This window comes from Nomascus leucogenys, chromosome 9, assembly GCF_006542625.1.
Source record: "Nomascus leucogenys isolate Asia chromosome 9, Asia_NLE_v1, whole genome shotgun sequence".
Classification (NCBI taxonomy): domain Eukaryota; kingdom Metazoa; phylum Chordata; class Mammalia; order Primates; family Hylobatidae; genus Nomascus; species Nomascus leucogenys.
Genome location: NC_044389.1, coordinates 34,904,843 through 34,931,539, shown reverse-complemented (window position 1 = coordinate 34,931,539; position 26,697 = coordinate 34,904,843). Strand labels below are relative to the sequence as shown.

General features: G+C 41.5%; 1 protein-coding gene across 3 annotated transcripts in view; it reads right to left on the bottom strand.

Moving 5' to 3' along the window:
* ZYG11B (zyg-11 family member B, cell cycle regulator) overlaps positions 1–26,697 on the bottom strand; it is a 108,228-nt gene that overhangs the window by 29,237 nt on the left and 52,294 nt on the right. For all 3 annotated transcript variants that reach the window (XM_030818816.1, XM_030818817.1, XM_030818815.1), the window contains exons 4-8: positions 22,806–22,946; positions 17,839–18,015; positions 12,228–12,292; positions 5,450–5,549; positions 5,060–5,110 (exon numbers count right to left, since the gene is read on the bottom strand). In XM_030818816.1, coding sequence (XP_030674676.1) covers positions 5,060–5,110; positions 5,450–5,549; positions 12,228–12,292; positions 17,839–18,015; positions 22,806–22,946 — 534 coding nt within the window. The remainder of the gene's footprint in view (positions 1–5,059; positions 5,111–5,449; positions 5,550–12,227; positions 12,293–17,838; positions 18,016–22,805; positions 22,947–26,697) is intronic.

The following is a 26,697-nucleotide window of genomic DNA, read 5'->3' as shown; positions in this document are numbered from 1 at the left end:
GGTTTCGCCGTGTTGGCCAGGCTGCTCTCCAACTCCTGACGTCAAGTGATCTGCCCGCCTCGGCCTCCCGAAGTGCTGGGATTACAGATGGAGTCTCGCTCACTCAACGCTCAAAGTTGCCCAGGCTGGAGTGCAGTGGCGTGATCTCGGCTCACTGCAACGTCCACCTCCCAGCCGCCTGCCTTGGCCTCCCAAAGTGCTAAGATTACAGCCTCTGCCCGGCCGCCACCCCGTCTAGGAAGTGAGGAGCGTCTCTGCCTGGCCGCCCCGTCTGGGAAATGAGGAGCGCCTCTGCCCGGCCTTCGCCCCGTCTGGGAAGTGAGGAGCGCCTCTGCCCGGCTGCCCCGTCTAGGAAGTGAGGAGCGTCTCTGCCCGGCCACCCCGTCTAGGAAGTGAGGAGCGCCTCTGCCTGGCCGCTGTGCAACCTTCCAAGTGTGAAGTGACAGCCTTCGTTGTAGAATGAATGAAGACACTGGCACTGACTATATAACACCTTGGCAGCTATCTCAAGTCGTTGATGGTGGAGGTATTGGAATTATAGAAGAAAGCAAACACACAGATTTGACTAAAGGCGATTTTGTGACTTCTTTCTATTGGCCCTGGCAAACCAAGGTTATTCTGGATGGAAATAGCCTTGAAAAGGTGATATATATATGAACGTATCTGATCTTTTTCCCCGTATAATTCTTACTTTGTGCATTTGATATTCAGTTGTGTTTGTAATCACGGAAAAATGAAAGCATATATAAAAAAAAGAAGAAAAAGAAAGGAAAAACTACATACAATAAGAGAATTAAAGTCTATATTGACTATAACTAAGATAATAGCCCCTCCCTCCTCAGCCTTCCCTGACAGCAGATGCTGCAGTACCTCTGTCTTGCTTTTGCTTATTTTTCCCCCTTTCTCCTTCCCTTTTTATTTCCTTTTCCCCTTCCTCCCTTTCAAAAAAACAAGAAGATAATAGCTTTGAAATTCCAGGTATAAATTAGTTCTATCATAGCTTTACCCTAAAAAATTTATGTTTGAAAAGTAAGTGGTTTTAAAACTACATAAGGCATCCATAATTCAATTTTTAGATTATACTTTTGGAGGTAAAAAAAGAAGCTCTGGGCCTGGCGCAGTGGCTCACGCCTGTAATCCCAGCACTTTGGGATCACGAGGTCAGGAGATCGAGACCATCCTGGCTAATACGGTGAAACCCCGTCTCTACTAAAAAATACAAAAAATTAGCCAAGCGTAGTGGCGGGCTCCTGTAGTCCCAGCTACTCCGGAGGCTGAGGCAGGAGAATGGCATGAACCTGGGAGGCAGAGCTTGCAGTGAGCCGAGATCACGCCACAGCACTCCAGCCTGGGCCACAGAGCGAGACTCCGTCTCAAAAAAAAAAAAAAAAAAAAAAGGAAACTCTGTTAAAACACATATAAGAAAACATTAATGAACATAATACTAGTGGCTATACACAATTCAGGAAAAAAAAATTGAAGAAACACAAACATGTAGGTATAATTAGGTATCACTACTATTACTAATTCCTTCTTTTTTTTTTCTTTTTTTTTTTTCGAGACAGAGTGTTGCTGTTTTGCCCAGGCTAAGTGAAGTGGCGCAATCTCAGCTCACTACAACCTCCGCCCCCCCGGGATTCAAGTGATTCTCTGCCTCAGCCTCCCAAGTAGCTGGAATTACAGGCACATGCCACCACACCTGGCTAATTTTTATATTTTTAGTAGAGATGGCGTTTCACCATGCTGGCCACACTGGTCTCGAACTCCTGATCTCAGGTAATCCACCCGCCTCGGCCTCCCAAAGTGCTAGGATTACAGGCTGAGCCACCGTGCCTGGCCTACTAATTCCTTCTTTAAGCTTGATTTCCTCCCAAAGCATATGAGTAGATTTCCTTAAAAATCTTTGAAGATACCAAAATTACTGAGAGACATATAAGAGGTCTTTTTTTAAAACTGTCACCCCTGAAAATAGTAAAAAAAAAAACAAAATAAGCATCTTTTTCTACTTATCTAATGTATATTATATTTAGTGTTAGGTACTTAGCATATACTACCTCAGTTAATCATTTTTCTTTTTTTTTGACATGGACTCTCACTCTATCACTCAGGCTGGAGTGCAGTGACACAATTATAGTTCACTGCAGACTCGAACTCCCAAGCTCAAGCGATCCTCTTGCTTCAACCACCTGAGTAGCTGAGACTACAGGTGTGTGCCACCATGCCCAGCTAATTTTTTTTTTTTTTTTTTTTTTTTTGCTGATTAGAGCCAAAATCTTGCTATGTTGACCATGCTGGTCTCAAACTCCTGGCTTTAAGTGATCCTCCCACCTCAGCCTCCCAAAGTGCTGGGATTACAAGCATAAGCTTTTCTTTTCATTTAATCTTCATAATAACTGTATTAAATATTTTTTATCATCCCAAAGAAAACTGTGATTTGCCCAAAATACATGGCTAGTAAGAGACAGAACTGAAAATAAATCCAGATATGTCAACTCCAGAATTCCTACTCTTTTCATTATTCCCGAATAGCCTTCTCTCTCTTTATAACATTATTTTTTCTTTTTTCTTTTCCTTTTTTTTTTTTGAGATGGAGTCTCACTATCTTGCCCAGGCTGGAGTGCAGTGGCCCAGTCTCGGCTCACTGCAACCTCCACCTTCCCAGTTCAAGCGATTCTCCTGCCTTAGCCTCCTGAGTGGCTGGGATTACAGGTGCGTACCACCACGCCCGGCTAATTTTTGCATTTTTAAGTACAGATGGGGTTTCACCATGTTGGTCAGGCTGGTCTCAAACTCCTGACCTCGTGATCTGCCCACCTCAACCTCCCAAATTACAGGCGTGGGCCACCATGCCCAGCTATTTTTTTCATTCTTTTTTTTTTTGAGATGGAGTCTCGCTCTGTCAACCAGGCTGGAGTGCAGTGGTGTTATCTCGGCTCATTGCAAGATCCGCCTCCTGGGTTCACGCCATTCTCCTGCCTCAGCCTCCCGAGTAGCTGGGACTACAGGTGCCCGCCACCACACCCAGCTAATTTTTTGTATTTTTAGTAGAGACGGGGTTTCACTGCCTTAGCCAGGATGGTCTCGATCTCCTGACCTTGTGATCCACCCGCCTCGGCCTCCCAAATTGCTGGCATTACAGGCGTAAGCCACCGTGCCTGGCCTATTTTTTCATTCTTATCTTTATTATTATACTTTTTAGATTTTGTTACAACCATAGCTACATAGCTAATTTTTTTTCTATTGTACTGTTTGTTATGGGTAGAATTTATAGATATAATTCAGTGTGAATAATTACATAATTATAATTCAGTGTGAATTCCTTAACATCTAGTAAGGTAGCAAGTATCATTCATTTGATATCACGGGTACTGTATACATATTTATCAAATGAATGGTTTACTTTCTCATTACATACATAATTTATAAGTCATGGAAAAAGGGAGTCTCTTATTTGACTTTTCCATGTAGTATTACTATTCAAACACCTCATGCCAGGATTTTAACAGGCATGTTTAAATGTACTTTTTGCCTCTAAGTCTTCCCTAAGACATTGTTTATATCTACTCCCTTTAAAGCTTTTTAAAGTTTTCATGTTTTACTAGTCTTATTTCCTCAACTGATTGTAACCAAGCAAAATCGTATATCTGCTTCCCCAAAGCATACAGCACAACCTTATGCCTGTAATAGAGTCTCTACATTTTCTATATAAATAACAAAAATCACAGAGTTTTAGAATTAGATAGCTGTTTTGTATTTTTGGAGACAGGGTCTTGCTCTGTCACCCAGGCTGGAGTGCAGTGGCGTCATCATGGCTAACTGCAACCTTGACCACTTGGGCTCAAGCAATTCTTCCACCTCAGCCTCTTGCGTAGCTGGGACCACAGACATGTGCTACCATGGCTGGCTAATTTTTAAATTATTTGTATAGATGGGGTCTCATCATATTGCCCAGGCTGGTCTTGAACTCCTGGGCTCAAGCAACCCTCCTGCCTTGGCCTCCCAAAATGCTGGGATTACAGGCATAACCACTGTGCCTGGCCTTAGATAGGATCTTAATACTTATGTAGACCCCAATGGTTCAAGTAATTTTCCCAAATTCACAAAGTGAGTTTACAAGCTAGATCCTAGGTCATCTGACTCCTAGGTCAGGGCTTTTTCCATTTCTGTTAAGGAGTAAAACTGCATATATGAAAAGAAATAAATACACTTCTTTAGAAGTAACCAAAAAAAAAAATTTTTTTTGTTTTGAGAAAGGGTCTCACTCTGTCACCCAGGCTGGAGTGCAGTGACATGATCACAGCTCACTGCAGCCTTGACCTCTTGGGCTCAAGTGATCCTCCCACCTCAGCTTCTTGAGTAGTTGGAACCACGGGCGTGTGCCACAATGTCCAACTTTTTTTTTTTTTTTTTGGTAGAGAAGGGGTCCCATTAGATAACCCAGACTGTTCTGGAACTCCTGGCCTCAAGTGATCCCCTCCTGCCTTGGTCTCCCAAAGTGCTGGGATTACAGGTGTGAGTCACCACATGCCTAGCCACAAAAAATTTTTATTAAAATATAAAATATTGGCTGGGCACGGTGGCTCACGCCTGTAATCCCAGCACTTTGGGAGGCCGAGGCAGGCAGATCACAAGGTCAGGAGATCGAGACCATCCTGGCTAACACGGTGAAACCCCGTCTCTACTAAAAATACAAAAAAATTAGCCGGGCATGGTGGTGGGGGCCTGTAGTCCCAGCTACTCGGGAGGCTGAGGCAGGAGAATGGCGTGAACCCGGGAAGCGGAGCTTTCAGTGAGCTGAGATCGCACCTCTGCACTCCGCCGGGGCAACAGTGCAAGACTCTGTCTTAAAAAAAAAAAAAAAAATATATATATATATATATGTTTATATATATATAAATATATATAAACATATATATATATATATATATGTTTATATATATAAAAATATATATAAACATATATATAAATATATATATATAAAATGTCAGAAAATATACAATACTGCCTGAAAACAATAAACATGAATGTCTAGTGGCCTGCGTGGAGATTATAGACTTACCCTGACAATAAAGAGCTCAGTACCAAGCTGTGCAGTTTGTTCTGTAGAAAGCTGCAAGTAAAAAACAAATTCAATGTTCAAGAACTCATTAATGTGAGTTTAATATCATTCACTGTACCTCACTCCAAAGGTCAGACTAAAATCTCTGATCAACTTGGAATTCTGCTGTGTATCTGTTTTTCGGAGGCTTGCCTCGGCCTCCCAAAGTGCTGGGATTACGGGCGTGAATCACTGTGCCCAGCCAAATTCTACAATATCGAATGTAGCTTGAATAAGCAGGCTGGCAGAGAGATTTACTAATGTTTCTGGCACATAGATTTTGGGGGGGAAACAGTAAACGTAGTGAGAAACAGCTGCCTACAGAAAATTATTCAGCAAGAGTTCACATACCTTGGCAGCCAGGATGGAAATGATGGCAACTGCCATCCTTTGCATGTTTTGATCCTCATGGTTGCAGAGCCACTGCATGACAAGCTTGGCTGCTTCAAACCTGAAAACACAAAAAGGGTTTCATGAATTAATCGTGGAGGCCCAGGCACAATTTCAGAGTTCCAGCTAGGAACCGATGCTACAACTTAAATACGTGAAAAGGCAAGGGAAAATTCCTCTGAACTGGTAGAGAGTAACAATTACACTTAGTGTTTTAGAGATGATGCCATATTATTAATTCTGACAACATTTTGTAAAGAAAGAAGGGTTTGGAAAATATGATTCCAACTATCTGGCATTTCATCTTGTAGAATTATAACATATTTCTATTCTGTATTTCTAAATTATAGTGATTTCCATATTATAGTTGTAATTTAAGTATTTTCTGGGTTCCTCATAGCACCTAGCACAACAAAAACATTCATTCATTCATTCACAAACATATATTAAACTCTTGCTTTGTGCCAGATATTGTTCTTAGTGCTGGAGATAGAATAGTAAACAAAACAGAAAAATGTCCCTACTTTCATAGAGCTTACACTCCAGTGAGGAAGACAGGTAATAAATCAGATAAGTAAGTAAAATATACAGTATGGTTAGGTACTGACCATATGCTACGGAAAAAAAAATAAAGCAGGAAAAGAGGATATGAAATGTTGAAATTTTATGTAGGGTAGCTACGGAAGGCCTCATTGAAACTTCTGAGGAAGTAAGAAAGAACCACATGGGAATTTAGGGGACAAGCATTCCAGGGAGAGGGGAGGAGAAATACAACAGCCCTGAAGTGGGTATGGGCATAGAAATGTCAACAAATAGCATGGAGGTCAGTGAGGACAGAGCAGAGAGAACAAGGGAAGAGTCCTGAGAGAGAAAGTGAGAGGTAACAGAGGCACCAGATCACGTAGAGTCTAGTTATTAGTCCATTTTTGCATTGCTATAAATAACTACCTGAGACTGGGTAATTTATAAAGAAAAGAGGTTTAATTGGCTCATGGTTCCACAGGCTGTAAGGAAGCACCGCTGGGAAGGCCTCAGAAAACTTGCAATCATCATGGAAGGCGAGACTGGCACATCCTACATGGGTGAAGGAGATGGAAGGGCAAAGCCGGAGGTGCCACACACTTTTAAACGACCAGATCTCGTGAGAACTCTATCACAAGACAGCACTCAGGGGATGGTGCTAAACCATTAGAAAACACCCCCATGATCCAATCACCTCCCACCAGGCCCCACCTACAGCACTGGTGATTATAATTTAACATGAGATTTGGCTGGGGTCACAGGGCCAAACCATATCATTAAGGAACTAGCTTTTACTCTGAATGAGAGGGAAAGCCATAGAAGGCTTCTGGGCAGGAATATAACATGAGCAGGACTACTCTATCAGCTGTGTTTAGAATAAACTCCAGGAGGGCAAAGACAGAAGCAGGAGGGCAGTTCTGAGGCTACTGCAGTAATTCAGGAGAGAAATCACTTTTAGTCTACTCCAAGTGATAGAAATGGAAGTGAAGAGAAATGGATGAATTCTGGATAAATTTTGAAGATAGAGCTGGATTTGCCAAAGAACTCAATGTGGGATACAAGGAGAAAAACCAAGAGGAGGTCAAGGAATACATCTGATTATCTTACCCATAGTTTCATCCTTAAGACTCAGATCAAATGTCACTGCCTTTGAGGTGGTTTCTTTGACACATTGATCACTGCCTTCTTAGCTCCTTAGTACTTTAGGTATAGCTGATCCACAGTTATCTGCAGACTCACTTTAGGTCAGTACTTTAGGTCAGAGATCCACAGTCATCTGCAGACTCACTTGAATCCCCATTTGGCCTGTGCGCTCCTTGAGGGCGGGGACTATATATCCTATTTAGCCCTTTATGCCACGCACACACTCAATACAGTGATCGAAACATAAATAGTGTTTAATATATGTTGACTGAATGATTATTTTCAGGTAGATTACTACTCTACAACTTCTCTTAAATTTACTATTACCTTCTTTCTGTTTCCAAGGCCATTTCTGATTAGGCCCACTACTTGTATTCTTCTACAATATATTCCTAATTGGCTTCCCTGTCTCCACTAGTTTCCAATCAATGTGTGCCTGCACATTAGAAATAAACCTCTGGCCAGGAGCGGTGGCTCACGTGTGTAATCCCAGCACTTCGGGAGGCCGAGGCGGGCAGATCACAAGGTCAAGAGATAGAGACCATCCTGGCAAACATGGTGAAACCCCGTCTCTACTAAAAATACAAAAAATTAGCTGGGTGTGGTGGTGCGCACCTGTAGTCTCAGCTACTCGGGAGGCTGAGGCAGGAGAATCACTTGAACCTGGGGGGCGGAGGCTGCAGTGAGCCGAGATCACGCCACTGCACTCCAACCTGGAGACAGAGTGAGACTCCATCTCAAAAAATAAAGAAGAAAGGGAAAGGAAGGGAAGGGAAGGGGAGGGGAGGGGAGGGAGGGGAGGGGAGGGGAGGGGAGGGGAGGGGAGGAGGGAAGGGAAGGGAAGGGAAAAGGAAAGGGAAAAGGGAAGGGAAAAGAGAAAGGAAAAGGAAAGGAAAGGAAGGGAAAGGAAGAAAAGAATGAAAAGAAAGGAAAGAAAGAAAAAGAAAAGAAAGGAAAGAAAGAAAAGGAAAGAAAGAAAGAAAAGAAAGAAAAAGAAAGAAAGAAAGAAACAAACAAACAAATAAACCTGTCCGAGGACTTAGGTATGATGTCACTCCCATCCTCAAAGCATTCTAGGACTTTAGCATGGGGCCATATCAAGTTTTCCTGCCTACCCTATGCTTTCTGCAAAGTGGATTGCTCATTAGCCTTCACACATGCCCACAAGTATGAGGTAACACAGGCTAGTGGTAAAGTGTAGAGATTCTCAAGTCAGTTCTGGGTTTGAATTCTAGTTCTACTTAATGTTAATGATAACAATAAAATAAATTATCATGTGAGGCAATGTAGTCAAGCTGTTAAGAACAACATACGCTTTGGAGTCAGCCTGGATTCAAATATCACCTCCACCACTTATTAACTTTTTGTTTTTGAGACAGAGTTTCACTCTTGTTGCCCAGGCTGGGGTGCAGTGGCACAATCTTGGCTCCCTGCAACCTCTGCCTCCAGGGTTCAAGCGATTCTCCTGCCTCAGCCTCCTGAGTAGCTAGGAGCCGCCACCACACTCTACTATTTTTAGTAGAGACAGCGTTTCACCATGTTGGCCAGGCTGCTCTAGAACTCCTGACTTCACGTGATCCACTTGTCTTGGCCTCCCAAAATGCTGGGATTACATTCTCCATGAGCCACTGTGCCTGGCCTAACTTTGGGACTCTGACCAAACTCCTTAACCTCGCTGAACTTCAACATTCTTATCTGTAAAATAGCAACAAAAACTTATTCCAGGCTGGGTGTGGTGGCTCACGCCTGTAATCCCAGCACTTCGGGAGGCCAAGGCGGGCAGATCACCTGAGGTCAGGAGTTTGAGACCAGCCTGGCCAACATGGTAAAACCCTGCCTCTACTAAAAATACAAAATTAGCCTTGCGTAGCGGCACACACCTTTAGTTGCACCTACTCAGGAGACTGAGGCAGGAGAATTGCTTGAACTCGGGAAGCAGAGGTTGCAGAGAGCCGAGATGTTGCTATTGCACTCTAGCCTGAGCAACGAGAGCGAAACTCTGTCTCAAAAAATAAATAAATAAATAAATAAAATAAAAACCTATTCCATAGGGTTGTCATGAGGATTAAATGATATCACATAGAAGCTTAAGACTTAGTACAGAATTTGGCACAAAATAAGTTCTTTATAAAAGTTAATTTTTACTAATATAATTGACTTTCTCTGTGCCTTTACTGATGCAGTTTCAACAACATAAAACAATTCAATCAGCTCTCATCTTCAAAACAACATAGCATGGATGAAAAAATGGAGGACCTGGAGTCAGACTGAATTTAAATCTAGACTCTGCTACTTACTATCTTATTACCTTGGGCAAGTTACTAATCCTTTCTGTGTCTCTCTTTCCTCATCTGTAAAATGAAGATCATAAGAGTAATAATTTCACAGGATTGTTCTGAGGACTGAATAAGCTTACATAAAACACTTTAGCACAATGCCTGCCTGGCAGTAGTAAGTGCTTCATAAACGTTAGTTTTTACCGTTTTTATCTCAAGTGCCATAACTAACAGGAAATCCTTAATGATCATCAGTCAGACAGAATCTTTCCTTCCTTGTGTGGGGGCCCAATGCATTTCATTAACACCTCTTCTATGAAAAATTCTGTCTCATGTAATATTCATTCATTCATTCATCCATCGATCCATTAAATATCCACCCAATCACTAGAGACAAAGAGATGAACCAATCACAGCCTCTGACCACAAAGAAGGTTAATTCTAGCAGAGTGCATTGGCTGGATGAGAGGTAAGCAAAGTACATAGCCTGTGAATCTGGCTGCCTGTTTTGTAAAGCTCTGTTGGGACACAGCCATATCCATTTGCTTACATATTACCTGTGGCTGCTTTTGAGGGACAATGGCAGAGTTAAATAGCTGCAACAGAGACTCTATAGCCCATAGGCCTAGAGTATTTACAATCTAGCCCTTTAAGAAAACATTAAGGAGTAGAATATAATCTTTAGGAGAGTGACTATGTTTTTCCTACCTTAGACTTTGTTACAATGATGAGCACAGAGATTCAATATTTCCAAAATAAAATTAGCAATCTACATGAGATATATGTAGTTATATTTTTATCCAAATTGTTTATTTCAAATAAAAAATGGAACACCTCTTTCCTTAGCCATGCCAGATAAGTGTACTCTGTTACTCAAATAAAAGTAAATCACCGTAAAATTGCTGCTTGAAGGCTAGGAGCAGTGGCTCACGCCTGTAATCCCAGCACTTTGGGAGGCTGAGGTGGGTAGATTACCTGAGGTCAGGAGACCAGCCTGGCCAACAGGGTGAAACCCCATCTCTACTAAAAATACAAAAATTAGCTGGGTATGATGGCACATGCCTGTAATCCCAGCTATTTGGGAGGCTAAAGCAGGAGAATTTCTTGAACCTGGGTAGTACAGGTTGCAGTGAGCCGAGATTGCGCCATTGCACTCCAGCCTGGGCAATAAGAGTGAAACTCCGTCTTTAAAAAAAAAAAAAAAAAAAAAAAAAAATTGCTGCTGGAGAAACATACTTTTCATTAAATAATGAAGTATAAATTTCCTTTTCAAAATGCCATCATTAAAAAATTATATTTTAAGACTGGGCATGGTGGCTAGCACCTGTAATCCCAGCACTTTGGGAGGCCGAGGCAGGTGGATTACTTGAGGTCAGGAGTTTGAGACCTGCCTGGCCAACATGGTAAAACCTTGTCTGTACCAAAAAATACAAAAATTAGCCCAGCATGGTGACTGACACACGCCTGTAATCTCAGCTACTCAGCTGAGGTAGGGGAATCACTTAAACCCAAGATGAGGAGGTTGCAGTTAGCTGAGATTGCACCATTGCACTCCAGCCTGGGTGACAGAGCAAGACCCTTTCTCAAAAAAAAGAAAAAGAAAAATTATATTTTAAAATAGTAAAATAAAAAAAATTTTTTAAGCTTCAAAATTACATCTTAGAAAACAAAGGACCCCTTTATAGGCCAGGCGCGGTGGCTCACGCTTGTAATCCCAGCACTTTGGGAGGCCGAGGCGGGTGGATCACAAGGTCAGGAGATCGAGACCACGGTGAAACTCCGTCTCTACTAAAAAAAAATACAAAAAATTAGCCGGGCGTGGTGGCGGGCGCCTGTAGTCCCAGCTACTCGGAGGCTGAGGCCGGAGAATGGCGTGAACCCGGGAGGCGGAGCTTGCAGTGAGCCGAGATTGCACCACTGCACTCCAGCCTGGGTGACAGAGCAAGACTCTGTCTCAAAAAAAAAAAAAAAAAAAAAAAAGGACCCCTTTATATTTAATGGAATCTAGTTATAAGGCCTCCCTTAACCTCTCCTTAAAAAGTTTCTTCCATAATTCAATACCAAATAACAATAATAATAAGAGATATGTTACAAAAAACAGAACACTAGGCTTAGAATTAGAAGATCTATGTCTTTTTTTTTTTTTTGAGACAGAGTCTTGCCCTGTCGCCCAGGCTGGAGTGCAGTGGCGCGATCTTGGCTCACTGCAACCGCTGCCTCCCGGGTTCAAGCGATTCTCCTGCCTCAGTCTCCCGAGTAGCTGGGATTACAGGTGTGTGCCACCACACCCGGCTAATTTTTTGTATCTTTAGTAGAGACGGGGTTTCACCAGGCTGGTTTCGAACTCCTGACATGGGGATCCTCCCACCTTGGCCTCCCAAAGCACTGGGATTATAGGCGTGAGCCACTGCGCCTGGCCAAACCTGCATCTTTCTAACCTTGCAGTTATTAGTCACAAAGTCATAGTAAAGACAATGAATCTCTATATATGCCCTAGTTTTTTTATCTTTTGAATGGCGATAACAATGCTCATAGCTTACAATATCATGTGGATATCCTGAAAACTATAACCAACATGAATCCTAAGCAAAGGACTATGACAACATAGGTCAATTTGCTATCATGAATGTCAAAGCACTAAATTAAAGAAAGTAGATTTAGCATTCTATAAAATAACCCACAATTCTGTCTACTCAATTAATCTTATAAAAGGGATATCCTAAATGGTAAGAAATGACCCAAGACAGATTTCTAACATTCTGTTTTGCCCCACTTTAAGTTCTAGAGCTATCACTTGCCTGTTAAATGGAACATCTTGAAGGATCCGGTCACTGCAAAGTGAAAGGAGGCAATTCTTCTGTAACTAAAGAATCAAAGGAAGAAAAAAATCCTAAATAAAATATCACTTTGTTATATTTTAACCAAGGTAGCTTCTATAAAAAAAAAAAAAAAAGAAGAAGACTGATGAAACACCAGTTATTTCTTACAACTTTTATCTGCCCCCCTAGTATTGAAAGGCTGAGTTCCAGGAAACCCATACAAGTTTACTTGTACCTTTTTTTTCTTTTCCATTAGATGAGAAATAGGGCAATAAGTAGGATAATTACAGCTAATCTCCTTCTTTCTGGTGGCCTATGAAGTAACCTTGTCTTCTGTATTTTTTGAGATAGACAGAATGACAAAAACAGTGGCTGAAAGTTTTACCTGTTGACATAGCATCAAAGAATATAGACGAGCCTGCTTGGAAGCCTCTAACATAGAGTACACAGTGGGTAGTGTTCTACACACTGGCCTCTAAAGAGTGACTGACAGACTTGGCTCTATCTTTTAAATGAAGTTTAGACCAGCACAATTAAACAAGAGTAAATGAAAATATGAATAATTAATTGACACAGTTAAGGTGCACCATCATAATAGAAAGGTGATTCAAGTTATTCCTGTGAAGCAAAATAAGAAAATAAGGGTGGGCTTAAAAAAAAAGTCACAGTGTATATACTACTAATTTTTTTTATTTGGACAAATGGCTTTAATATTTTTTAAAGGTTTTGGTATAAAATTGGAAGATTTCTTATCTACAGAAGACTTAATATAGGGAATTCAATCATAAAAGGCAAAAGTCAGTTAATGGGATATATACAGCTAGTCAAGAAATAGAAAAACAGATATAAACTGAATACCCTATTTGTTTCATGGAAGATGCAGAAAGATTACATAATAGAAGAAATGGCAGAGAAAGGGCAAAGTGGTAGTAAATCCCAGGTGAATGATATGGAATGGGTTAGGTACAAGTGTAATTAATTAAGAGGGTTTCTCAGGAAGTTTTATATTCATCACAGATGGTCAAGGTGCTAGGACAGACTCCGCCTGAGGATCCATTTAAATCTGAATCACAGTCTGGCAGATTGATTAGTGGCATAACTTTCCTCCTTCACCATTTTTCTCCTCCCAAATAAACACAATAATTTGTACAGGATCCACAGAAGTAAGAAAGGCATTAATGCTATTCTAATTACCTCCACTTAGAATGCCCATCCCTCCTGTTCCTTTAGCTGGAAAACTCCTAATTTTCCTTCACAATTCAACTCAGGGAAGAGATATTACCTCACTGAGGAAGACTTCTTAGTTTTTTTGTTTGTTTGTTTTTGAGACAGGGTCTCGCTTTGTCACCCAGGCTGTAATGCAGCGGCACAATCATAGCTCGCTGCAGCCTCAAACTCCTGGTGCTCAAGTGATCCTCCTGCTTCAGCCTCCCAAAGTACTGGGGCTAAAGGCAAGCCACAGTGCACAGCCTCTAATTTTCAAATTGCCCTAAATGCTCCTCCTGGGCTCCCAACAGCACTTGTTTCTCTTAGTACTTGCTACACTATGCTACATTATGTGTTCCTGTATCTGAATGCTTAGAACTTAGCACAGGTGCACACAGTCTGAATTCAACAAAGAGCTGCTAAGCTTAACTGAACTAATGGCTAAATTAATAACAGAAGATAAATTTCACTGAATCTATGCCTTACTGCATTTGAAAAACACCACAGGCAGAAATGGAAAAGAGGAAGACTTTTGCTGTAGTCTTCAATTTCCGCCCAGCTAGAGTTTAGATTTGGGGGACTACAGTCTGAACTATGCAAGTATTTAGGAATTTTCTTTAAATTTTTTAAGGAATTCAATGTGGAATCAAAATTTCCTGTGCTGGCATTCATCAAATCTGGCCCTAATCTGGATATCACTGGCCTCATCCTACACTGCCCTTCCTACACTCCAGTCACATGCAACGTGCCCTTCCTGGAATGCCTGCACATTCACATATATATTTACAAAATATATGTAGGCATAGGTCCACTGTTTTTCTGCTTTTCTCCATGGGAAATCTTACTCATTTTTCAAGATGTGAGTCAATGTCACTTCCCCTTTGAAATCCTGCCTGGTACCTTTGTCCATACACCAATCCAGCCAGCAGAATTAATCATTCTCAAGTTTCTGTAGCACTTAGTTAAAATAGCTGAAGATAATTTACATAATAGTTTACAGTATTTGCATTTCCAACTAATAGGTGAGTTCCCAGGGTTGTTTTTTTTTTAATTGAGTTGTTTTTAAATGTTTTTACTAAATAAGAAATACAGAAAAATATTTACAAAATATATGTAGGCATAAGGCAGTGCTTCTCAAACTTTAATGTGTATACAAATCACTTGGGGATCTTTATAAAATGATTCTCTAAGTCTGGGATCTTGAGATTCTGCCTTACTAACAAGCTTGCAGGGGATGCCAACACAGCTGGTTAGCAGAACACACTTTGAGTAACAAGAGTGTAAGGAATAACAATACAGTGAATACTACCGCTGTGTAGGTGTACCTACCACTCAGTTTCAGAAAAAGAATCTATTACCAATAGTACTATTAGCAAGCCCCATTTGGCCCGCTCTTTTCCCTCTCATTTCCCCTCAGAGGAACTACTAGCCTAAATTTTGTGTTTAACAGTCCCCTGCTTTTTATCAAAACATGTATTTATATTCCTAAATAATGTGCCATATAGTTTTGTAAGGTTTTGAACTGTAAGTAAATTGAATCACATGTATGTACTCTTCTGCATTTTTAAAAATACCCAACTTGTAATTGAGATTGATCAAGGTTGTCATCTGGAATTGTAATTCATTCATCATTCACTGCTTTTAAGTATTCTGATGTGTGACTAAACACAGGCTGATGGACATTTGGTGTTTGGTATTTCCAATTTATTATCATTATACACAGTTACACAGTGCTACTGTGACCATTTTTTTTTTTTTTTTGAGATGGAGTTTCGCTCTTGTTGTCCAAGCTGGAGTTCAATGGTGCGACCTTGGCTCACTGCAACCTCCCCATCCCAGATTCATGCAATTCTCCTGCCTCAGCCTCCCGAGTAGCTGGGATTATAGGCATGCGCCACCACACCTGGCTAATTTTGTTTTGTTTTGTTTTGGAGACGGAGTTTCGTTCTTGTTGCCCAGGCTGGAGTGCAGTGGCGCAATCTCGGCTCACCGCAACCTCTCCCTCCCAGGTTCAAGCAATTCTCCTACCTAATCCTCCCAAGTAGCTGGGATTACAGGGATGCGCCACCACACCTGGCTAATTTTTTATTTTTAGTAGAGATGGGGTTTCTCCATGTTGGCCAGGCTGGTCTTGAACTCCTGACCTCAGGTGATCCACCCACCTCGGCCTCCCAAAGTGCTGGGATTACAGGCGTGAGCCACCACGCCTGGCTAATTTTGTATTTTTAGTAGGGACGGGGTTTCTCTGTGTTGGTCAGGCTGGTATCAAACTCCTGACCTCATGTGATCTGCCTGCCTCGGCCTCCCAAAGTGCTGAGATTACAGGCGTGAGCCACCACGCCCGGCCCGAACATTCTTGTTTGTTTATTTTGAGACAAGGTCTTGCTCTGTTGCACAGGCTGGAGTGCAGTGGCTCAATCACAGCTCACTGCAGCCTTGAGTGCCTGGTTCAAACAATTCTTGCACATATGGATTTAAATGCTTTTAGGCATGTACTCTTTAGGCTCCTGAGTAGCTGGGACCACAGATGTGTGCCACCATGCCAGGCTAATTTTTTTTGAGATGGAGTCTCGCTCTGTCGCCCAGGCTGGAGTGCAGTGGCACGATCTTGGCTCACTGCAATCTCTGCCTCCTGGGTTCATGCCATTCTCCTGCCTCAGCCTCCCGAGTAGCTGGGACTACAGGCGCCCGCCACCACGCCCAGCTAATTTTTTGTATTTTTAGTAGAGATGGGGTTTCACTGTGGTCTCCATCTCCTGACCTCGTGATCCACCCGCCTTGGCCTCCCAAAGTGCTGGGATTACAGGCGTGAGCCACCATGCCCGGCCCTAATTTTTTTTTATTATTTTTAGAGATAGGGCCTCACTATGTTGCCCAGGTTGGTCTTGAACTCCTGGGCTCAAGTGATCCTCCTACTTTGGCCTCCCAAAGTGCTGGGATTGCAGGCATGAGCCACCGTGCCTGGCCTACTGTGAACACTGTTTTTAAAAAATATGTAACAACTTTATTGAGATACAGTTCATGTACCATACAATTCACCTACTTAAAGTGTACAATTTGATGGATTTTAGTATAGTCACAGAGTTGTGCAAGCATCACAATTTCATCATCCCAAACATTTTCATCACCCCAGAAGGAAAGTCTATACCCATTACAGTGACTTCCCATTTCCCCCACCCCATTTCCTAACCTTATTTATTTTATATGCATCCTTTCTCATTTTTCCCTCATCAACTTTGCCAATGAGTTTTCAATACTATTAAATACGTTTGAAGAACCAATTCTTGGAATTATTGATCCTCTCTAAAATAATGGTATGTTTTTTATTTTATTAATTTTTACTTTCATCTTTGTTATTCCTTCCTTCTACTTTCTTTGGGCTTATTCTTTTGTTGTTTCTCTAACATAGGCAGACTTATTCATAGCTCCCTTTTAGTAAGAATGTATCTTTGGGGAGGAAGTCATAGCTTTATGCTAGGAGTCTTCTGTCTGATGGGCTTTCAGAGGCCATGAAAATCAAAGCCCAAGTTTCACCTAGTTTGCCCTCAATGAGGAAAGCTGGCTTTAATGATCCACTCACCAATGTGGTTTGCCATTTTTACTTGCTTTTGGGCCTCTGAGTATTTTTTACTAACTTGCCAACTCAATGGTCAATTTCAAATGACCTAAAAAAAAAAATGTTAAGGGCCCGGGGAGGTGGCTCATGCCTGTAATCCCAGCATTTTCGGAGGCTGAGGTGGGCGGATCACAAAGACAAGAGATCAAGACCAGCCTGGCCAACATGTTGAAACCTTGTCTCTACTAAAAATACAAAAATTAGCTGGGTGTGGTGGCACACACCTGTAATCCCAGCTACTTGGGAGGCTGAGGCAGGAGAACCGCTTGAACCCAGGAAGTGGAGGTTGCAGTGAGCTGAGATCGCACCACTGCACTCTGGCCTGGCAACAGAGCAAGATTCCATTAAAAAAAAAAAAAATTTTAAGCAACATTTTTAGTATTCATCCTGAGTATAAGACAGGTTACACCTTCTACCATACTGCTAGAAATGGAAAAGACATGCCTTAATCATTTCTGTATCCCAGCACTTGATAGTGCCTAGCCCGGAACAGATCCTCGGTGCCTATCTGCTGAAATGATCACAAACTCGAGATCTAGGAGGATGAGTTTTGTATGGCTCGTACTATGTCCCCCAACATATGGATTTAGGTGCTTTTAGGCACAGAATATACTCCTTTGGTGTCCACTTCTCTGTTTTCTTACACTCAGTCATACCACAGCCTCCAAAGGCATTTGAATTTCCAGCCTTGGTCTATTAAACTGAACTGTAGGAGATGAGTAGAAGACACTACAAGGACTATTTGAAACGGAATTCACATAAGCTTACCTGCTGGTGATTGGGAAAATGTTCCATGGCTTTGAGCAGCAAATGGGTCACATCAGCCAGAAGTCGGACAGGCATTCCTGCAGCAAGATCCTGCTTGGTTAAGTTAAATACACAGGCGCTTGCAGCCAGTTGCACTGGCAAATTCATGGGGTGGTTTCTCATCCCAGTAACCACAAGCTGGAAAAAAAAAAATTAGTCCTCTTAATTCACCTTATAAATACAAGCCCTCTTCACAGAGCAGAATTATTTTGTTGGTCTATAGTAATTTCAAAGATGTCATAAGTTTCTTTTTCATCTTCATGTGCAAAGAGCCTAGGATATAGCAGTTACTCACAAATAGTTCCAGTCTACCTCATCAAGGCAGGTATTCAGCTATTCATATCTAGAGGTTTTCTGTAAAGCTAATGAATCTTTTCAACACAGGTCACTCATCTTTGTATTTCCAAGACCTACTTATGGTGCCTGTTATATGGAAGGCAGTGAATAAATTCTCACTGACTTGAATAGAGCACACTTCACTCTCAAATCTCAATCTTCAGTTCCTTGAGAACACTGCTGAGGTTAGAGTGCAATAAAATCCATTCACTTCCCATGGCCTAGACAACTATTTCTCACTTTTTCCTCTACCCTCAAACCCCCAACGAATCCTTCCCATTCCTCACTATCAGCTGAAGATCTTGCTTTCAACTACACTAAGAAAACTGCCAGCCTGGGCAACATGGTGAAACCCCATCTGTATAAAACAATACAAAAATTCGCTGGGGGCCAGGCGTGGTGGCTCATGCCTGTAATCCCAGCACTTTGGGAGGCCAAGGCAGGTGGATCACTTGAGGTCAGGAGTTTGAGACCAGCCTGGCCAACATGGTGAAACCCCATTTCTACTAAAAATACAGAAATTAGCTGGGCATGGTGGCACATGCCTGTAATCCCAGCCACTCGGGAGGCTGAAGCAGGAGAACTGCTTTAACCCAGGAGGCGGAGGTTGCAGTGAGCCAAGAGCGCACCATTGCACTCAAGCCTGGATGACAAGAGCGAAACTCCATCTCTATCTCTCTCTCCCTATATATATATATACACACACATATATGTGTGTATATATGTATATATACACATATATTTGTGTGTGTATATATATGTATATATACACATATGTATGTGTGTGTGTGTATAAATATATATATAAAGCTGGGCATGATCGTGCACGCCTATAGTCCCATCTACTTGGGAGGCTGAGGTGGGAGGATCGCCTGAGCCCTGGGAGGCAGAGCCAGTAGTGAGCCATGGTTGTGCCACTGCACTTCAGCCTGGGGGACAGCGTGAGACCCTGCCTCTAAGAAAAAGAGGAAAAAAAAAAAAAAAAGAAAGAAAGAAAACTGAAGCAACCAGAAAAGAACTTCAGATTCTCATTACCACATGTATCCTACTTACCAGCATACATACATATACATGTCACCTTCCTGCCTGCTACCATAAGGAATCTTTTGGGGTCCTTTGTAAAACAAATCCCTCCATGTATATGTTAGGTCATTATTTTCTTGTCTACTGAAGGGAAGCTGTTCATCCCTCCTACTCCTATATCAATTTTTTATTCTGTACTGGATCATTCATATCAGGATACAAACAAGATATATTTTTCCTGTTAAAAAAATCAAAACATCCCTCTTTTAATCTCACTTCCTGAAACAATTACCATCTTTTTTCTTTGCTCCCTTTTGCAGCAAAATTCCCTATAAGAATTGCCTTGGCCAGGCATGGTGGCTCATGCTTGTAATCCTAGCACTTTGGGAGGCCGAGGCAGGTGGATCACTTGAGATCAGGAGTTCGAGACTAGCCTGGCCAACATGGTGAAACCTCATCTCACTAAAAATACAAAAATTAGCTGAGCGTGGTGGCGGGCGCCCATAATCCCAGCTACTCGGGAGGCTGAGGCAGAAGAATCACTTGAACATGGGAGGAGGAGGTTGCAATGAGCTGAGATAGCACCACTGTACTCCATCTTGGGCAACAGAATGAGACTCAGTCTCAAAAAAAAAAAGGAATTGCCTAGGCTAGGTGCAGTGGCTCATGCCTGTAATTATAGAACTTTGGGAGCTCAAGGCAGGAGGATCACTTGAGGTCAGGAACTCGAGACTAGCCTGACAACACAGCAAGAACCTGTCTCTACAAGAAATTTTTAAAAACTAGCCTGTGTAACATAGTGTGATCCTGTCTCTACAAAATTAGCCCAGCGTGGTTGCATGGGCCTATAGTCCTAGCTACTCAGGAGGCTTAGGCCAGAGAATTGCTTGAGCCCAGGAGTTTGAGGTTATAGTGAGCTATGATCATACTACTGCACTCCAGCCTGGGTGACAGAGTGAGGCACTGTCTAAAAAATAAATAAATGAATAAATTTATTTTTAAAATTTTTAAAAATTAGCCAGGTGTGATGGCACATACCTATAGTCCCAGCCATTTGAGAGGTTGAGGCAGAAGATTGCTTGAGCTCAAGAGTTTGAGGTTGCAGTGAGCTATGATCGTGCACCACTGCACTCCAGCCTGGGCAATACAGCTAGATCCTGTATCTTTAAAAAAACAAAATAAAAGTGGCTCACTCCTATAATCCCAACGCTTTGGGAGGCCAAGGCAGGAGAATCACTTAAGCCCAGGAATTTGAGACCAGCCTGGGCAACATAGTGGGTCTCCATCACTACAAAAAAACAACAATAATAATAACAAATTTTAAAATTCAGCCAGGCATGGTGTTATATGCTTGTAGTTCCAGCCACTCTGGAGGCTGATGCAGGGGGATCATTTGAGCCCAGGAGGGAGATCGAGGCTGCAGTGAGCCATGATCATGCCACTGCACTCCAGCATGGGTGACAGAGTGAGATGCTACCTCAATAAATAAATAAATAAATAAATAGCCTATATTCTTTCATTTAACTCTGAATGTCTGAATATTTCAGATCAAGACTAGACATCTAGTCCTTTGTTGCTCAGTTCACAGTAATCAAAACCAAAAAAAAAAGACAATTCATATACCAAGTGCCAACATCCTCTGATATATACAAAGGGAGTGACAGGTGTTGTGATAATATCCTAAGGACTAAAATGTTACTGGTTCCTACCCAAGCATCTCATTCTCAGAATTTAAGATATGTAAGATGTCAAGTTGTGGCTCTGCCACTGACTCATTATTACTTAACATCACAGAACCTCAATTTCATAATCTGTAAAACAGAAGATAAAACCCATCTCTTGGAATTGTGCCCACTAAACGAGGTGCCAAATATAATACAGTCCTATGCTCATTGGTTTTCAAAACTGAACGTGCGTAAGAATTACCTTGGAATTATCTTGGGGGCTTATTAAAACGCAGATTCCTGTGCCTCATCTAGCCCTAGTGAATCTAAATTTTTGGGGGTGGGGTTTACAAATATCTTTTTTTTTTTTTTTTTTTTTTTTCAGACAAGGTTTCACTCCTGTCACCCAGGTTGGAGTGTGGTAGCATGATCTCAGCTCTCTGTAACCTCTGCCTCCCTAGCTCAAGCAATTCTCCCGCCTCAGCATCCCGTGTAGCTGGGACTACAGGACTACAGGTGCGTGCCAAAACACCTGGCTAATTTTTGTAATTTTTGTAGAGATGGGGTTTTGCCATGTTGCCCAGGCTGGTCTTGAACTCCTAAGCTCAAGTGATCTGCCTGCCTTGGCTTCCCAAAGTACTGGGATTACAGGTGTGAGCCACCACACCTGGCCACAAATATGCTTTTTAAATAAGCAATATCCTAGACTTCTAGTGGTCAAAGGACCACTTTTATTGTTGTTGTTGTTTTTTGAGAGTCTTGCTCTGTTGCTCAGGCTGGAGTGCAGTAGCACGATCTCAGCTCACTGTAACCTCGGCCTCCCAGGTTCCTCATGCCTCAGCCTCCTGAGTAGCTGGGATTACTGGCGTGCACCACCACGCTCGGCTAATTTTTTGTATTTTTAGTAGAGATGGGGTTTCGCCATGTTGGCCAGGCTGGTCTAGAACTCCTGGCCCCAAGTGACCCTCCTGCCTCAGCCTCCCAAAGTTTTTACAGGTGTGAGCCACTGCGTCCTGGCCTAACGGACCACATTTTGATAAATGTTGCCCTAAGCTTTCAATAAAATTAAGAAATCTCCTTTCTTGCCCTTCAAAAGCTGTCTTGGTTAAAATAGCTAGGTGCTGTGATGTACACCTATAGTCCTAGCTACTTGGGAGGCTGAGACAGGATTGCTTGAGCCCAGGAGTTTGAGTCCTGTGAATAGCCACTGCACTCCTGCCTGGTTGCCTGGGGAACACAGTAAGACCCTATGTCTTTAAAAAAAAAAAACTTAATTGGGGAGTATAGGGAGTAATGTAAATCAGTTAAGAATGCACAGTAGGTTCTAACCGGCATGGAAAAGTGCCTTACGGAATTCTGGTATTTGCTTTCTTTGTCTTTACTTCTCTCTGTTTTTGTATTTTTTTAATACTTTTTGTAGAAATGCGGTTTTGCCATGTTGCTCGGGCTGCTCTCGAACTCCTGGGCTCAAGCTACCCATCTGTCTCAGCTCCTGAAGTGCTAGGATTACAGGCATGAACTACCATATTTGGCCCAATATTGTATTTCTAAAAAATCTATTTGGGAAGCAATATAGGGTTAATATACAATACAGTGTCCTGATTCCAGTCATATACTTTCATTTTCTACAGTAGCTGGCGATAAAATATCATGGTGGTCACTGGTTTTAGGTAGATAAATATGTACTACAAGACATCTATATTGCTTAATGAGACTACTATAAAACTTCAATAACATTGTACAACTATCTTCTCTCTCATTTATAGCTAACGATTGAAATCACAAGTCATCAATCACATTATAAATAACAAAAGACTAAATGCAAATTTTCACCAATTTTCTTCAAAAAATCATCTGCCCAGGGAGATCATTTCAAAAATTTCATATCCAGTTTCTTATTCTTACCTTTAAAATTTCTGGCTTTGTTTTTTCCATCACATGAGTCAGACTAAAAAGATGAAATAGAGCTTCCCGAACAAAGAATGCCCGTTCACTGTAACGCTTCAGTGCTTCTGCAATCTGAGTTTCATTGGCTTCTCCAGACACCTGTGAACATAACCAGATTAGCTTTTAGAATTCTCTCTCTTTCTCTATCTAAATATCATTTGTGGCTGGGTGCAGTGGCTCACGCCTGTAATCCCAGTACTTTGGGAGGCCAAGGTGGGTGGATCATGTGAAGTCAAGAGTTCAAGACCACCCTGGCCAACATGGTGAAACCCCATGTCTATTAAAAATAAAAAAATTACCCAAGCATGGTGGCGCATGCCTGTAATTGCAGCTACTCAGGAGGCTGAGGCAGGAGAATCGCTTGAACCCAGGAGATGGGAGGTTACAGTGAGCTGAGATCGCGCCACTGCACTCCAGCCTGGGCAACACAGCAAGACTCTGTCTCTAAATAAATAAATAAATATCATTTGTAGCCAGGCGCGGTGGCTCATGCCTGTAATACCAGCACTTTGGGAGGCCAAGGCAGGCGGATCACGAGGTCAGGAGATCGAGACCATCCTGGATAACACAGTGAAACCCTGTCTCTACTAAAAATACAAAAAAATAGCCGGGCGTGGTGGCAGGCGCCTGTAGTCCCAGCTACTCAAGAGGCTGAGGCAGGAGAATGGTGCGAACCCGGGAGGCAGTGTTTGCAGATCGCGCCACTGCACTCCAGCCTGGGTGACACAGCAAGACTCTGTCTCAAAAAAAAAAAAAAAAAAAGAAACAAAAACAAATAAATATCATTTGTATACATGGCATCTTGGATAGTTATGCAAAGCCGGAATCAAATAAAAATGATTATACTTTCTAATCTATCCAGATTAGTCATCTTAAAAAGGTATATCTGTCTTGAAGAGATGTATATCAGATAGGCTCAGAACCTAGCATAAGACCAGGGGTGAAATTTTCTGTATTATACCTAAAATAAATCTCAAGATATTTAACACTATTATAAGGCCCTACTGCTTGATTAGGATCCTATCTGCCTCTTAATCCCCTCCCTCTAGCTCACAATGTTATAGCGATATGACCTTTTTTCCTCATCTTTCCATAAGTCAAGCTTTTTCTCAGCAAAGGACCACTCATACAATGACTTCTCTGACTGAAAACTTCCCTTCTCTCTTTGCCTGACTAATTTCTACTCATTCTTCCTTATTCAAGTTAAGGACACTTTCTTAGAGAAGTCTTCGTTGAGCCACTGATTTAAGTTAGGTCCCCTGAAACATCTCTTTCATAGCTGTTATCATAATCCCCCACTAGATCGATCCATTCACCATTGTACCCCAATAGCTAGCATTATGCTTGGCTCAGAATACGTTCTCCATAAGTATTCATCAAATAAATGTATCAATTAATTTCCCCAGATTTATCACGCTCCTTTTCAGCACCAAGAAGTTCTGTTTAAAATTAAGTCTTTCTAGGGATTCCCAACATAAAAGTATATTATTTTAAGATAATATACTTATCTTAAAGTGTGGTTCAGGTGCCACTGGGCAACCAAATATAGGTAACAGAAAGTGGCTCTTTATAAAAGTAATCCAACTAGTAAGTGAAAAATAAATGATTAAAATATCACCATAATCCCCAATGAATTGATAAATCTAGCTACTAAGTGTCAGTAACTGCTAACATCACAGAAAGAGAAACAACTAGATATTTACGTGCCTCAAAACGTAAGAATACAACACCTAAGGGTCTGGCCAAAGGGATCTAACCTAAGTCTAATTAAGCCTCCAAATCCAGCTACCAATTTGCAGAAAATACAAAGAGAAAGATGCACCATTAGTATACAATCAGCAAAATCCAGGCTGGCAGAGTGGCTTATATCTGTAATCCCAGCACTTTCGGAGGCTGAGGCAGGAGCATCACTTTAAGCCCAGGAGTTCCAGACCAGCCTGGGCAACACAGCAAGACCCTGTCTCTACAAAACAGCAACAAATACAATAAAATCCAGACTGAGGGAAACTCTACAAATCCAAATGATAGATTCTTCAATAAACAAATTATAAGGAAAAGAAAGGGATGAGGAGGAACCTATAAAGTAAAAGATACTCAAAAGACATCAAATTGTTTTAAACAGACAAGATTATACAGGTGCCTAAATAGTTGGGTCATAAAATTATAAAGAAATGAAAGGACATGGCTGGGTGTAGTGGCTCATGCCTGTAATCCCACCACTTTGGGAGGCCGAAGCGAGCTTTGGGGTAGATGACAAAGTTCTGTTACTTAACCTGAGTGATGGTCTCAAGTGTGTTCACTTTATTTTCAACTCATTAAGCTACATAATTATTTATTTTCTGTCTCTGTGTTATTTTACAATAAAGTTTTTAAAAATGCCAAAAAATGTCATTCAGAGAGACTATCTCATAATAAGGGGAAGATTTAGTCTTTTTTGGCAGTAACATTATACAGTGTGACACGAAAGTAATCAAATGTTTTAAAAATATATTACTCAGTAACTAAGTTTTATATAAACATATAATATTCAGCCAGGCATGATGGCTCATGCCTATAATCCCAGCACTTTGGGAGGTAGAGGCAGGAGGATCGCTTGAGCCCAGGAGTTCAAAACCAGCCTGGGGAACATAGTAAGACCCTGTCTCTATAGAAGAAAAGAAAAATTAGTTACGTGTGATGGTGCATGCCTGTAGTGCCAGCTACTTGGGAGACTGAAGTGGACTGCTTGAGCTCAGGAATCTGAAGCTGCAGTAAGCCATGACTGTGCCACAGCACTCCCTGATGGGCAACAGAGTGAGACTCTTTATCAAAAAAACAAAAAAGCCTATAATATTCAGATTGGAATACGCAGCTTTGAGGAAATGAAGGGATGTATCATGGCTGACATTTCAACCATTAATAGGATATGCTACAAGAGTCTGAAATGAATTAGACTACAGTATTGATATATGTCACATGACACAAGGGCACATATTAAGAATTTCTAAGATTGTTGAAATAATAATAAAAGTTTCTTTACTTCCATTACTTTACATCTTTTCTTTTTTTTTTCCTTTTTTTTTGAGACATGGTCTCACTGTCGCCCAGACTGGAGTGCAGTGGCATGATCTCGGCTCACTGCAACCTCTACTGCCCGGGTTCAAGCAATTGTCATACCTCAGCCTCCTGAGTAGCTGGGATTACAGGTGCCCGCCAACACGCTCGGCTAATTTTTGTATTTTTAGTAGAGACGGGATTTCGTCATGTTGGCCAGGCTGGTCTCGAACTCCTGACCTCAAGTGATCAGCCAACCTCGGCCTCCTGAAGTGCTGGGATTACAGGCATGAGCCACCACTCCCAGCCTCCATTACTTTACTTCTTTAAATGCTTTTTAAACTTTCTATTTATGTATAACATACATACACAAACTGGTTTGGACTACATATTCACATATACAAATGGGTATTTAATAAAATTTTTCAAAGTGTTCAGTTCATTGAATCACCCAGAACTTTTTCTTATAAATTCAGAGAAAAACACTGAAACGTGAAATGAAAAAAACTGTAAGAGGGAAATATAAAATAATCTAAATCAGACTTTATTCTTCCTTTACCCACATTTGGTTGGTTCCAACAGCTTTATAAATCTCTTATATGAAATATATCCTCAAGTTACCTTGAATATAAAATTAAAGAACTTTTGTTACTGGAATGTTAAACACTCTAAGCCAATTTTTTTTTTTTTTTTTTTTTTTTTTTTTTGAGACATAGTCTCTCTCTATTGCTCAGTCTGGAGTGCAGTGGCATAATCTCGGCTCACTGCAACCTCCACCTCCCGGGTTCAAGTGATTCTCCTGCCTCAGCCTCCTAAG